This window comes from Corylus avellana, chromosome 3 (genome assembly GCF_965113065.1).
Source record: "Corylus avellana chromosome 3, dhCorAvel1.hap1.2, whole genome shotgun sequence".
NCBI classification, from domain to species: domain Eukaryota; kingdom Viridiplantae; phylum Streptophyta; class Magnoliopsida; order Fagales; family Betulaceae; genus Corylus; species Corylus avellana.
Genome location: NC_142492.1, coordinates 8,101,524 through 8,115,429, shown reverse-complemented (window position 1 = coordinate 8,115,429; position 13,906 = coordinate 8,101,524). Strand labels below are relative to the sequence as shown.

Genomic DNA, 13,906 nt, shown 5'->3' with positions numbered 1-13,906 from the left:
AGAGTCCTGGTTACCGGCTGGTTTTGGTTTTACCTGGTCCAATAACCAGTTTTAAAAGCATGAAAAAGAAGAGGATAAGAAGGAAAAGCTGTGAGGCTTCTTCTTTGAGCTCTTTCCACATAATGCATTGCTCTATGAATACCCCCAATGATCATCAAATGGGGTCATGGAAATCTAGACTAAATAAAGAAAGCTCTTCAAGTATGAGAAAGTTGAGAATTCTTTTTCATTATTCTGCAGCCTGACTTATATATATGCCCCCATGTTTTTCCCAGGCAGAAATGGACACGTGTAGTTCATATCTTGGATAATGAGAAGGTGAAAGATGGGTTATAGGGTTTTGTTTGGATTGACTGGTAGATTCTGTGTACTCTATGAGAGGGATCAGAGGCAGAGAGTGTACGAGGCAGGGGAGGACCAACCAAACGTTCTAACCAAAAGGGTCACAGAGAGAGAGAGAGAGGCCGGGAGTTGGAAGAGAAAAATGAGAAAACTAGAAAAGAGGGCAGAGGCAGAATAATGGGCGACGGCGTGTGCGAGAAATGAAGAAGAAAAAAAGAAGGCAGAGGGAGTAAACCTTAAAAAAAATATAAAATATAAAACAATTTCGGTTCCCGGTAACCCGGTAAGAACCGGATACCTAACACCGGGTACCAGAATCGGGATATCCAATTTTTGATTTTTTTCAACCCGAACCGAAATCGGGTCCCCGGATTTCCTGTTTTCTAGTTTTTCAGTTCTTCAATATTTTTTGACACCCTTACATTGAACGTAAAAACAAAAATAGAAGGATATTTCGTATGAATAAAGTGTATTTTTTTCTTTAAAAAAAAAAAAAAAAAAAAAAACTTCTCTCCAATTGCCTATAGTCAGTTCCAACTTCCAAGGCAACGAGAACATTAATATTTGATGCTACCCCATATTGGCTTAGTGGCGGAGAGTTCGACACCTCACCAATCATCGAAGTTCTTGATTGGAGGAAGTTTTCCATGTGACCCCACCCATGCTGTGACCTGCACCGATCAATGACATTGGTCGTTGGGGGCGGCGGGGCATCTCCAACTTCGATCCCCTTGACTGCAAGAAAACCCATTACAAAAAAGTGTAATAAAAATCTCTCTCTACTTCCTCCAACATCTACAAATATTTTCTATTGTTTCATATTTATTTTTATTTTATTATTTTATTTATAAAAAAAAAAAGCACTTTTCAAAAATTTTGTCAAAACAATTTTTTAAAGTAGATTTCAAGATTTGACACAAAAAAAAAGGTATATAATGTTTTATCATAAAAAAAAAGGGAAAAAAAAAGGAAGACCAGTCCAAACGACACAGCTGGCAAGTTAGTCTTACACATGGTGATTAAGAAAAGAGATTTTTTCTTCTTTTTTTTTTTTTTTGTCTATTTTTTTGGCATTCTTTTATGTATTTCTATATAATAAATAAACAAATTTACTGTGAGACTTGAACAAAAAATGGAAAAGAGACATTTATGCGCTTAGAGATGTCCAATAATTGAATCCCCCAGTTTTCGATTCTGATAAGGCGAGTTATTTGGCATAGAAGAATCTCGTAGCAGAAAACATGGAGGAGCAGAGAGTGCGCAGCAGCAGTAGCAGCTCCATATCCTCTTCCCCTCCCCTTCACACGCTAAGACATGCACGTCGGACGGCGTTCAACCGCGCGTTTGCGGCGGTTTACACGTGTGCAATCTCAGCACTTCTCTACTACCACGCACTCAAACTCATCCACTCCACCACGCTGTCATCCTCCTTCTTCATCTCCCTCTCCTTCTTCCTCTCCGACGCTATCCTCGCCTTCATGTGGGCTTCCCGGCAGTGCTTCCTCATGACTATCGTCTACCGCGACGAATACCCTGAGAACCTCGAAAGGGTGCTGAAGAAACCAGATTTTCCGGCGCTGGACGTGTTCATATGCACCGCGGATCCGTACAAGGAGCCGCCGATGAGATTGATCAGCACGGTTTTAGCAGTCATGGCTTATGAGTATCCGACGGAGAAGATTTCGATCTATGTATCGGACGATGGGGGATCGGAGCTGACGCTGTTTGCTTGCATGGAAGCTGCCAAGTTTGCAACTCACTGGTTACCGTTCTGTAGGAAGAAAAACATGATAAACAGGAGCCCAGAAGTTTATTTTGCATCAAATCACTCTTGGTGCTCCGAAACTGAGAAGATTAAGGTAATATTTACTAAAACCTTATTGCTCTATATATATTAATTGTTAAAAGAAAATAATGGAAAACAAGCAAAAATAAAAGGAAAACCTTTGTTTAATTAACAATTTTTTTTTTATTTTTATTTTTTATGACTAAGAAATTGTTTGGATTGCCTTAAATAGCTTAAAAAGTTAAGTCATACAAAAGCTTACTGTACTTTGACTTTTTTCACTCGAACCATAACATGAAAAAATCAGATGACAGAAGTAAATGAACGATATGACCAGTTTCTTTTTTGCTTTTTAAAAAAATAATACCTACTTATAACGTGTACAACACTAACAAAACACCTAACATTTTTCTTTTTTAAAACATTTTTTTTTTTTAACTTTAAAAGCTTTATTTTTCAACACCTTCCTAAACATTTTTTTTTCTCACAAAAGTCATAGCCACCATCCCTCCATGATTGCATATACCCTAGTTTCTAGTCTAAGTTTTGATCAAGTTTGTGATTAGAATATTAACCGTTGACTACAACTTTCCTCTGTACGTGGACTACGTACATCTAAATTAAGTAGCAAATTAGAAAAATTCCCAAATATTGGATATATAAGACTCTGCACAAGCTAAGTTTTATATCATCTTAATTTGTTTGTCTAGTCAGTTTCTGATATCTTTAGCAGCCTCCGAGACATTTCCAAATTAAAGCTTTATATCATCCTTATCCACTTTCTTAGAAGAAATTTCCAACAGGAAAGAAACAAATTAAAGATGTACAGAAAGAAAAAACAAAAACAAAAAATATCTTCCTGCTGAGTGGAGTAGCAATTAAGCACTCATTGTATCTTCTATATATATATATATATATATATATATATATATATCCTTTTTTTTCTAATTAATAATATATATCCTATTAACAAGGCTGCCGCTTCAATTCCTAAAAATTGAAACCAAAAGTTTATTTTACTAGTAATTTTATAAGTCATTCTTATGTCTTTTTTGTTAACTCTAAGAATGAGGTAACTTTTATCATCATTCGATCAAAATTTAATAATAATTAATTATAAATTCAATGATAATTTTAAAAATCACATCATTCTTAAAAAACACAAAAAAATAAATACAAAAATAACTGATAGCATTATTCCTACTCAGCGGCTACTTACAGTATAAAAACCAATTGAAAAGTTGACAAAAAATTAAATTAAATAAATAAAGTTTAGAGACGCGTGCTTGTCCCATGGGCCATGAAGATTGCGACAAGACAAAATTGGCCGCTAAAGAAAAGGACGGACGACAAAATTTTGCATCATAATATTCGGCATCGATCACCACGAAGAAAGAAAAGGTCACTTTCTACGTGTATTAAATTATTATTATTATTATTATTATTTGTCATTTTTAGGTGGAACTTATTTTGGACATTTCTAATCATAAAATAAGAAATATATATTAATTAAGCAAGGGTGAATAAATAAAACTTGCAATGTTGTTCTGTCCAATTTTATCTTCTATTGTTTCACATGGGTTGAATAACATGTTGTTGGCAATCACATGGTTGAATGACATGTTGTTCTCAGCATCATTAAGGATATTTAAAAAAAAAAAAAATTAGAGTAATTTTATACTAGAGTTTTTAAAATTTTAACTACTATTTTTTTATAAAAAAATTTATTTATATTTATTTATTTTAGTTAATGACTTTTTTTTCGAATCAAATAATAAGGAAATGTTACAGTCAATGACTTTTGAAAGAGAGACAAAGAAAGAGGCCGGGAGAGAAAAATGAATAAAGAAAGAGAGGGAGGGAGATGAGAAAATCATAAAAATAACTTATATGCATTCATCGACATGGTACTTCCCTACATTTGGCACTATAAATGAAACGCAAAATGCATTTGGTTATGAGAATGGGATGAAGATATTTTTTTTAGGGGTTTTGTTGCCATTTTACATAGAAATCCAAAGTGTATAAGCCACTGTAGATGCTTCTTCAGGAGATCTTTTATTTTTTTTGAATTGTTTGTATTTATATGTCAATAAGTGAGTTATTTAAAACCAAGGAGAAAATTCACTTATTCCTTAATCTTTCATCACTTTTGTAATTATATTTTTAAACTTTAAAAAGTGTCAATATCGGGTGGTCATTATTCAAATTTTGCATTGGCACCATTCCGTTAGGATTTATTACTAAATCCTAATAGAGGAAATTGAAATACTCAAAATGCCTTTTTTAAAAAAAAAAAAAAAAAAAAATGCAAATTAGGATGTCTACTGATTTTTAATTTTTTAGTTAATATAATTTTGTTAGTTTATAAATTTTAGAAAGTATAATAGAAATTTCACCCATTAACTGTTTGATTATTTCTAAATCCTAATAATAGGGGTGACATTGCAAACTTTTAAAATATAACGACCCAACATTGACACTTTTAAAAGTTTAAGGGTATCATGATTATAAAAGTAATAAAAGATCGGGAGTAATTGAAGTTTCCTTAAAAAAAAATGATTAAGATTTTAAAAACTTGGTCATAAAAGTATTGTAGAAAACCTAAGAGATTTTTTTTTTTTTTTTTTTTTTCCAATTTGTCAATTCTAATTCATAATGAGAAATTCTTCATAGGTTGGATTTTTGTTGGATTAGTGGTATTATCTCATTGAAAAAGGGTTAACCGATACTCCTAACCATTAGCTTAATCCTCTTGTTTTTAACCATGTTATAGATACTATATGAAAGCATGAAAGCCAGGGTAGAGAATGTGCTTGACAGGGGGAAAGTTGGCGAAGAGTATGTCAATGAGGAACTACAGTCTAGAGCTTTCAGCAAATGGACAGAGGAGAGTTTTACTCGCCAGGATCATCCCACTGTCATTCAGGTTTGTATCATCCATGGCTTCATAATGATTACTTGTGTTAACATTTGCACAATAATTTGAGGGTCATCTTAAATATACGCTTGGTGAGGAGTAATGCTACTTACTACACTCTTATCATATTATCATCCAACTGACCTGATGTGACGGTGCTCATCAGTCTTTGAATCAGCCCTTAATAAAAAAAATGTAAGGGCTTATGAAGACTGCTATATCAACCCAGTGAAATAAATATGTAGTATGTAGTATTACTCGTCAAGTGAGAGGATTTTTTTTTTTTTAAGTGAGAGGAATTGATTGCACAAAAATTAGCATATCCATGTTGTCTGAAAAGTGAATTTCATGGTTCAAATTAGAGTTTATAGATTCAAGGGTGTATATGTTGCCACTTCATTTAAAATTTTAAATAACGTGACATCATGCATGTATACACGGTTAAATGCAACAAAATAAAATATAAACAATAAATGAATCATCTTTAGTTCACTTGATCCCGATTGTGTGTTTGCCTAAATTTATTGAAAAGTTAATTTAGAAATTCATTGTTTTTTTTTTCCTAAGCAATACAGGAATAAGGGGAACAATTCCTTTTAATTGTTAGAGGTACTTAAATCTTAGTGAGCATCTAATTTATTGGCTTAAAACCATGAGCAGATCCTATTAGAAAGTAGCAAAAGCAAAGACACCACAGGCCACTTGATGCCAAACCTCATCTATGTCTCTAGGGAAAAGCGGAGGACTTCACCCCACAATTTCAAAGCCGGTGCCCTCAATGTCTTGGTAACCTTTCCTATTTATTTATTCCAGAATGCACTATATATATTACAAAGAAAATTAGACCTGCAATTTTTTAATGATTTGTTGACACATGTCAGTATATAATTGGCGGGTATTAAATTTATTTGAAAATAAATAAATTTTTTCCCCCTCTAACTGCCAAGCAATTTGCAATGTCTTCCTCCCCTAAAAACTACAATAGGAGTTGCAATTAATGTCTCTCTTTTGTGAAAAATAATATGATAAAAATACTTCTAATAAAAAAAAAATTAGAAAAATTGAAAAAAAAAAAAAAAACTATTTTCCTGAATTTTTGTCTTTATTTTTGAATTTTTTGCTTTTATTTTTTCAGAATTTTTTATTTTTAAATTCAAGATTATTTGTGTCATTTTTTTCTTTTGCACAAAAGGACATTGCAACAATTAAAAGTTAGACATTACAAATTGCTTTGTAGTTAGAGGGAGTAAATCTACTTTTCCCAATTATTTGTAGTAGCAGACGTCCCTCCAATGACATGCAGACACATGACAATGAATTATAAAAAAAAGTTATAAATATAACATTACTCTATTACAATGTTGCTCATTTGTCCCCTAGGGGTAGTACAATCGGCTGTAGACCATGCCTTATGAAGCGGAGATCACTAGTTCGAATCTATATATATATATATATATATATATATATTGCTCATTTTGCGCTCATAGTTTCCTTTTTAATTTATTTCTTTTTGTGTATTAATGAAGCTTCGAGTATCGGCTAGCATGAGCAATGCACCTATAATCCTTACCTTGGATTGTGATATGTACCCGAATGATCCTCAAACACCTCTTCGTGCATTGTGTTACCTATCAGATTCTAAAATTCAGTCCCAATTAGGATATGTTCAATTCCCTCAGATGTTTCATGGGATCAACAAGAATGACATTTATGCTTGTGAATATAAACAAGAATTTCAAACTAATTCGATGGGATTGGATGGATTGGTGGGACCTAATTATGTTGGAACCGGTTGCTTTTTCAATCGACGGGCTTTCTTCGGAGGTCCATCGGCAACAAATGTGTCACCAAAAATCCCCGAGCTTAGCCCGAACCATGTCGTGGACAAGAACATTCAGTCCCAACCAATTCTGGAATTGGCACACAAGGTTGCAGGGTGTGATTATGAGAACAAGACTCAATGGGGCTTTGAGGTAGTCTTCTTAATTTGTTTCCCTTTCTTAGCTTTCTTTTTTTCTTAGTTATTACTTAATGTAATGAGTATATGGAAGGTGTTAAGTTGCTTGGTATCATATAGAAAACTATGGATCAAATCTCAATTTTATCAAGAAAAAGTTAATCCGTGTTGTGTTGTCCAACCCTTCAAGAATAAGGATCATTTGTAATTCGTTGTCCAAATTGTACGCAATTTAGGCACCCATCTGTAGGGGATTAAGGATTTCATGCAAATGGGTACCCGAATTGCGTGCAATTTGATCGGTCTCCAAGGTGCACCCTAGGCTCCCTCTTTGTGAGCTTGAACAAATTACCTGCAATTTGAGCAGCCAATTTTAAAGAATCACAATCCTTTTGATCTAGCCTTTAAACCCAAAATTGGTAATATATATTGATATGTAATTATTGAAAAATGTAGGTTTTATTCTGATTAATTCAGTGTCAAAACTAAGTTTGGTATAAGTCTAAATTTGTCAGTTTAAGATTGTATTTAGACTAGAAATCAGAAATTGGACAATGCTAAGAAACATAAGTACTTGGTTGGAAGTTGGTTTTGTGAGCATCGAATGTACAAGCAAGGGCGGAACTAGAATTTTAGAAAGTGGGTGCAAAACTAACTAAAAAAAAAAAAAAAAAAAAACTAGGGGGTTCATTTCTTAAAAATACATAAAATTTAGAAGAAAATTTTAAATTATTTTGACATTTTGGCAATATTTGTTATAAATGATAAATGAATTCGTTGTACAATGCATAGATGGGGTTCAGATATGGATCATTGAGTGAGGATTTCTACACTGGTTTTCGGCTACAATGCGAGGGATGGAGGTCCACATTTTGCAATCCCAAGAGGCCTGCCTTTTTGGGTGATGCACCCATCTCCCTCATCGATGCTCTGCAACAATGCCAGCGGTGGATGATCGGCGGTCTTCAGGTGGCCTTCTGCAAATTTCGGCCGATAACCTTCGGCGTCAGGTCTGTGGGCCCTCTCGTGGGCCTTGCCTACACAAATTATTCTTTCTGGTCCTTTTGGTTTGTTCCTCTCACAGTATATGCTTTCCTGCCCCAACTAGCTCATCTCAATGGGCTCACTATATTCCCAAAGGTATGTATGCACCTACACAAGTTTTCTTCCCGAACTCCCTTTTTCTCCTCTCCCCCGCTTTGATTAGAAAATAATAAAAAGAAGTTTTCTTTCCGGACTTTGTCTATTAAATTAACATTTCTCTATGTGTGCTCCGATAATAGGTTGACATGGCATGTTATAAGGGGCTTTCCTTTTGGGGTAGTAATATTCAGCACACCGGGCATAAATTTTTTTATTTTTTTATTTTTTAAAAAAATTAAAATAATAAAATAATAATGAGAAAAAAATTTTATGCCCAGCGTGCTTCACTGTTAAAGCACGCCGGGCGTGCTGAATATCACTACCCTTCCTTTTGTCTTTTTTAAGTGGCTGATATGGAAGCTACTTAAAACATGTCACCTCAACTAGTATGAAATGTGGGTGAGTATCATTACTTTTTTAAGCCACTTAAAATATGTCATGTTATGTCACATCACGTTAGTAAGTGTAAAGTGAATGAAAAATCTTTCTAAAAATAGTAGTGTTATATATCACATTTTTATCTCACAATGCTGACTAGTGTCAACATTGAGAAATAGTTGTGAAATAAAATTGTAGTTTTTAACATTTCTCTTATGAAAATACTTGTAAGAATTGCATGCTATAAAGACATATCAATTTAATAAACTAAGTTGAAGAAAGTTCCTCCTGTCTAATTCAAAGAAAAACTTTATCGTTGATGCAAATCAACTCATTATTAATTTATAGTGATTTTCAATTTTTCATTTCCAATCAATATTAAACTTGCAAAAATGGGTTGTAATATGCAGTTATCAGAGCCATGGTTTTTCTTGTACGTGTTTCTTTTCCTTGGAGCCTATGGACAAGATCTCTTTGAATTTGTAATAGAGGGAGGAACAGTTCAAAAATGGTGGAATAATCAGAGAATGTGGATGATAAGAGGGCTCTCATCCTTCATGTTCGGGTTCCTCGAGTTCTTTCTCACCCGTTTAGGCATTTCCACCTATGGCTTCGGATTGACCAGCAAAGTGGTTGATGATGAACAAAGCAAAAGATACGACCAAGGTAAATTTGAGTTTGGAGTCTCATCACCCATGTTTATGCCTCTAACAATGGCGGCGATAATCAATTTGGTCTCCTTTTTTATGGGACTCATGCAAGTTATAAGAGGCAGCAGCAGTGTGGAGGGTCTCTTTCTGCAGATGTTCATAGCAGGTTTTGTAGTTTTGAATTCCCTGCCAATTTATGAAGCCATGGTCTTGAGGAGAGACAAAGGAAGAATGCCTTTCAAAACTACTATAATTTCTACCCTTCTTGCATTGCTATTGATATTTAGAGCTTGGCCCTATCTTGTGTCACTTCTTGCTATAAGTACATTTCTTGCTCTGAAATGAGTAAAAACTTTGTTGTTTGTATGTGATCATTGTCAAATTATGAATTCGAACTTTTTTGCTACTTGGGTTTACTGCTTCTTTTTTTTTTTTTTTTTTGAGCCACCACAAGAGAAGGGGAAAAAATTGAAAAAAAAGGAAGAAAAGAAAGTCTACATGGTATTAGTGAAAACCATTGATTTGATTACCACTAGTTACACATGAAAGAAAGTCTACATGATATTGTTTTTACCATAAGATGCATATGGTAAAAACAATGATATTTAATTGAAATTGAAGTTGAATGAAGAGATTGAGTTTGAAGATGCCATGTTAAATCGCCTGTAATCTCAAAAACTTAAGTTGATAATAAATGGTTGATTTAGATGCTCACCAAAAGTATGATAATTGCATAATTTCTTAAATGGACTCTTTGCATGGCAGTTTCTTACAAAAAGGAATTAAGATTTAGAATTAGAACTTTTCTTTGTATCTTCGGGTGACTTTCCATTTCTACTTGTGCATGAAGTGAGAAAATTCTACTGTTTTTGTTTAATAATTGGTTGGTGAATTAATCTGTCTAATAAGCTATAAGTATATATTCTTGAAAATTCTCTGATTTTACCTACTGCTACAGAAAATAGAGTTCAAGATAAATTAGGCCATGACACTGGCATTCTATTTTAAACCTGCAAGACAAAAAGCTTACACAAACCTCAAATGAGTGCATCCGGAACTACACTGATCTTCCCTCTGCTTCACTAATACTAACATTAGCCGCCTTCAAAAAAGTTGGAAAAGCAATAACACAGCAAAAATAATGTGAATGTTTAACAGGCATGCATTTGCCTGCATGCCTGCAAGCCTTCAGAACTGGTGTGTAACTAGTGCACTTATTCCAACTTGGAAAAGAAGGCATGATATGCTTCATAATTTATGGAGTTCTGCTATGGAGAACTCTGATTCTTGAGTTTGAGCCATCGGATCATTCTCCCTACAAACAGAATAGTTAGGTAATCTGCCAGAGTACTCCGTTAAATATACGCCCACGCTCTATGATCCTTCAACGGCACTGTCTTCTTGTTGTTGTTGTTGCTGTTGTTCTGATGATTCATTCTGTGGCTGCTGGTTGGATGCTGTTGTAGTGGTTTCTTGTTGGAAGGGCTCTGATATAGTAGGTGAAGGAGCAGGATTGTGAAGTTTGGTGGGGATGATCACCAAGCGTCTGCAGAGTGGACAAGTTGAGTTTGAGTGCAGCCAGTGATGTATGCATTCAACATGAAACACATGTTTGCATAATGGGATTTGGAGCAACTCTTCTTTGATCTCGAACTCTCCCAGGCAGACGCAACATCTGTGAAAAATATTCGTCAAATGTTTGTTAAATCACTATTTATTCCAAAATTTCTTAAGTTTAGACGTGAAATATTTAATTGAAATTGAGAGTGAATGATGAAGACAACGTTTGAACTCAGGACTTTTGCTCTACTACCATGTTAAATTACCACTTATCTCAAAAGCTTAAACTGATAGAAAATGATAAACTTAATCATTTAAATTAAAATTATAACATAGTTCAACTCACACCGCCTGCAGATACTATTCTAAAATGTTTCCCATTTTCTATTTCATAGATCTTGCTAATGTGTCTTTCAATAGAAGATAGTAATCCTATACAAACGTCCAAACTTGGCCCTTTAATTAGCACTATACAGAACTCATCAAAAACTTTCCAGACCAACTATAAAATTTGAGCTCCATGAGTGCACTGACTGAAAAAAAATCTGTGTTCTTGATCATGGTACAATTGAAGTGAATAACATTGACAGAAATTTACTTAGAAGATGCAGCGAATACGGGATAATCAATTAATACAACATAATATGGGGTCCACAAAGTAAGCAAGGACATATATCTCAAAGGGGCAAAGTAATTAGAACTTCGAAGGCAAAAGAACCAAAAAAAACTGTAGATTGCACTTTGATACAGGGGTTGTTCTTATCTAGTTAGGGTACCTTTTTTTTTTCCTGAAGAATATCGAATAGTACCAAAATGTTTTTCTTTGAAACTTTATTCATATTTGGCCACCCTCCAAAGATGTCATGATTTCTCATATATTCTGCTTTCTTATCAGTCATGTTTCAAAACGCACTTTTGAGAAAGAGTAGTGGATGCCATTAGAGATTCTAAGTGGCATGTGGAAAGGAATTCAAGGTTTTATCTAGCTAGACGATATGGGGCATATATAACTGTTTTCAGGATGTGTCATTATCTGATGCCCTTTGTGGAGCTTTGGAAAAAGAAAACTTTATTGGTGGTCAATGTCAATATTGTTCATCTATCGTGAGTTGGGCTTCTTGACATGATGGAAGTGATACAACCCATCATAGGGCACATGTTGTAGGGCATAAATGATAAAAGGTCCGCTTTGTTCTATAATTTTTTTTTTCTCACTTTTGTTTTTTCTTCTCAAAACAAAAATATTAATAAACAACTCAAAATATAAAACACTTTGTCTACTCAAAATTACTTTTACCTTATATCAAACAAAAAACAAAGATATCCTCTAAACGCATTAACAAACAGAACAGTGACATTACTCCAATAGCAAAAGCTTAGCTCAACTCTTATTTGGATCAAAACTAAGTGGGAAATTGGAAAGGAAAAAGAAGAGAGAAGAGATATTAATTACATACTGTGATTCCCTTGTCCTTAATTCCTCATCAAATAAGATTACTGGAAGCTTGTCCTTGATATCCCCCTTCAGACCCACCTCACATGTCTGCAGAAAGATATGAAGCAAAAGAGAACTAGTTAAATATTAGATTAAAAAAGGAAAAGCTATCATCTAATTTACACTGCATCTGTGATCTCTAGCTTGAAAGATTTGAAAGAGATCAGGAAGAGAACTGTCAAATTATGTTAATCATCATTAGCATCACATTGATTCTATGCATGTACAACTATTTGTACATGTTCTTGCATGTATGTATGCAAGTGTGTGTGTGTGAGAGAGAGAGAGAGAGACAGAGAAGGGGGTCTTACTAAGGTAATAAATTGATTAGCTTGATTAGAAGTTATAGGAAGTATTGGTGGAGGATATGAGAGAATGGAAGCCCTCCTCTTGAGGTAGAACAAGTAAAACAGCAGAAGGAGAATAATTGAAAAAAGGATGGGGATTGAGAATATGAAAGCTTGGTAAAGCTTAAGTTGAACAGCCTGAGAAAGGTGTGAGGGGTTTGGAGGTTGAGGAAAACCCATCGAGTCCAAGATATAGGAGAGCTTCAAAGGCCTTATTGTGTGTATTTATGCAGAAAAATCTTCTTGTATGTGATCTTTACGCGCACACTCAAAGAGAGAGAGAGACAGAGACAGAGACAGAGAGAGGTACTAAAAGATTGCTTGTGGATTTGGAAACTCATGAAAGATTTGTAACTTTGTTAATAAAATATGAGCAAGCAAAGAGCTTTTGAAGATCATTTTTACATGATGATGACATGTATATCTTCTTTCTTTTATATGATGGGACGAGCCCAGGACTCTCCACCAAATTTAAGGGTCCTCACACAAAGCACTTAGGCCCATTTGTCTTTGTCCTTCATGCATGGGCCCAACATGATCATGAATTCTTCCACTCCTTAGTTGATAAACAAAAAGAAAAAGGAAAAAAGGACTTAGTTTGATATATGATATGGTCAGATAAAACAATTTTAATTTAACCACCAAATTTCTGCAGACTTGTTTATTGTCAAGAGATGCTGAAAAAGGCCTCACTTGGAAACGAATTTATGAGCTTTGTGTGGTAGGTAAAATTTGTTATGTGTCAAAACAGATCAAGATAGATTATCATGATTAAGTTGGTATTGGTTCAGATTCAAGGTTGGCTGGTCAAATGGCTTAATGACCTTGGTACCATTAGGAGGTTAGCAAAGTGGGTTTAACTCAATCTCAAGAAATTGACACATTTCTACCTTACAAGTTTCAACATTCAAGAGCAACTAAGCCACTAATGTTGTATTTAGGTGTATATGTTCCCCGATAGACACTAAGTTTCTTGGAGACAGAGATCAGCAATGAGGTTGTTCATTGAATGTGTAATGAGCAGCCTCACGTGAGAGATTGCCCGAAGTACTCCACGTGTTAGAAAAGTTTGAATCCCATCTACTTGGTTTGTCTAGACAGCTCATTGCACGGGATCCTCGTTCGTTTCTTGGTGTTATATATGTTAACGGTTAAGTGAACCTCCTAAATGGTTTTATATATTTCCGAAAATTGTCAAATCACTCCAGCCTTTTAGAGTGGGGGACAAAAATCAAATAAAAAGAAATGATCTTGGAATAATTTTCATACATATAGTTTCTGATCCAACATGAGGGAAAGGAAAAAGATATGGCTTGCCCCTACACTTT

At 34.4% G+C, this 13,906-nt stretch overlaps 2 protein-coding genes across 3 annotated transcripts; one reads left to right on the top strand and one right to left on the bottom strand.

Annotated features, from left to right (window-relative positions):
* The first annotated feature begins 1,527 nt into the window (after positions 1-1,527).
* On the top strand, positions 1,528-9,582 carry LOC132174841 (cellulose synthase-like protein G3). 2 transcript variants are annotated; one of them, XM_059586537.2, is made up of 6 exons: positions 1,528-2,201; positions 4,905-5,057; positions 5,709-5,834; positions 6,575-7,021; positions 7,798-8,145; positions 8,937-9,582. In XM_059586537.2, the coding sequence occupies exons 1-6, from the start codon at positions 1,584-1,586 to the stop codon at positions 9,519-9,521; spliced, it is 2,277 nt and encodes a 758-aa protein (XP_059442520.2). In that variant the 5' UTR covers positions 1,528-1,583; the 3' UTR covers positions 9,522-9,582. The 2 variants fall into 2 exon arrangements, with proteins under 2 accessions (XP_059442520.2, XP_059442521.2); XM_059586538.2 differs by lacking the exon at positions 6,575-7,021 and having other exon boundaries at positions 1,529-2,201.
* Positions 9,583-10,128: 546 nt separating this feature from the next.
* LOC132174842 (putative E3 ubiquitin-protein ligase RHA4A) lies at positions 10,129-12,912 on the bottom strand. Its single transcript, XM_059586539.2, has 3 exons — positions 12,543-12,912; positions 12,194-12,279; positions 10,129-10,851 (listed from the first exon to the last, which is right to left on the bottom strand). Exons 1-3 carry the CDS (start codon positions 12,756-12,758, stop codon positions 10,551-10,553), a joined length of 603 nt encoding a protein of 200 aa, XP_059442522.2. The 5' UTR covers positions 12,759-12,912; the 3' UTR covers positions 10,129-10,550.
* Positions 12,913-13,906: the final 994 nt, after the last annotated feature.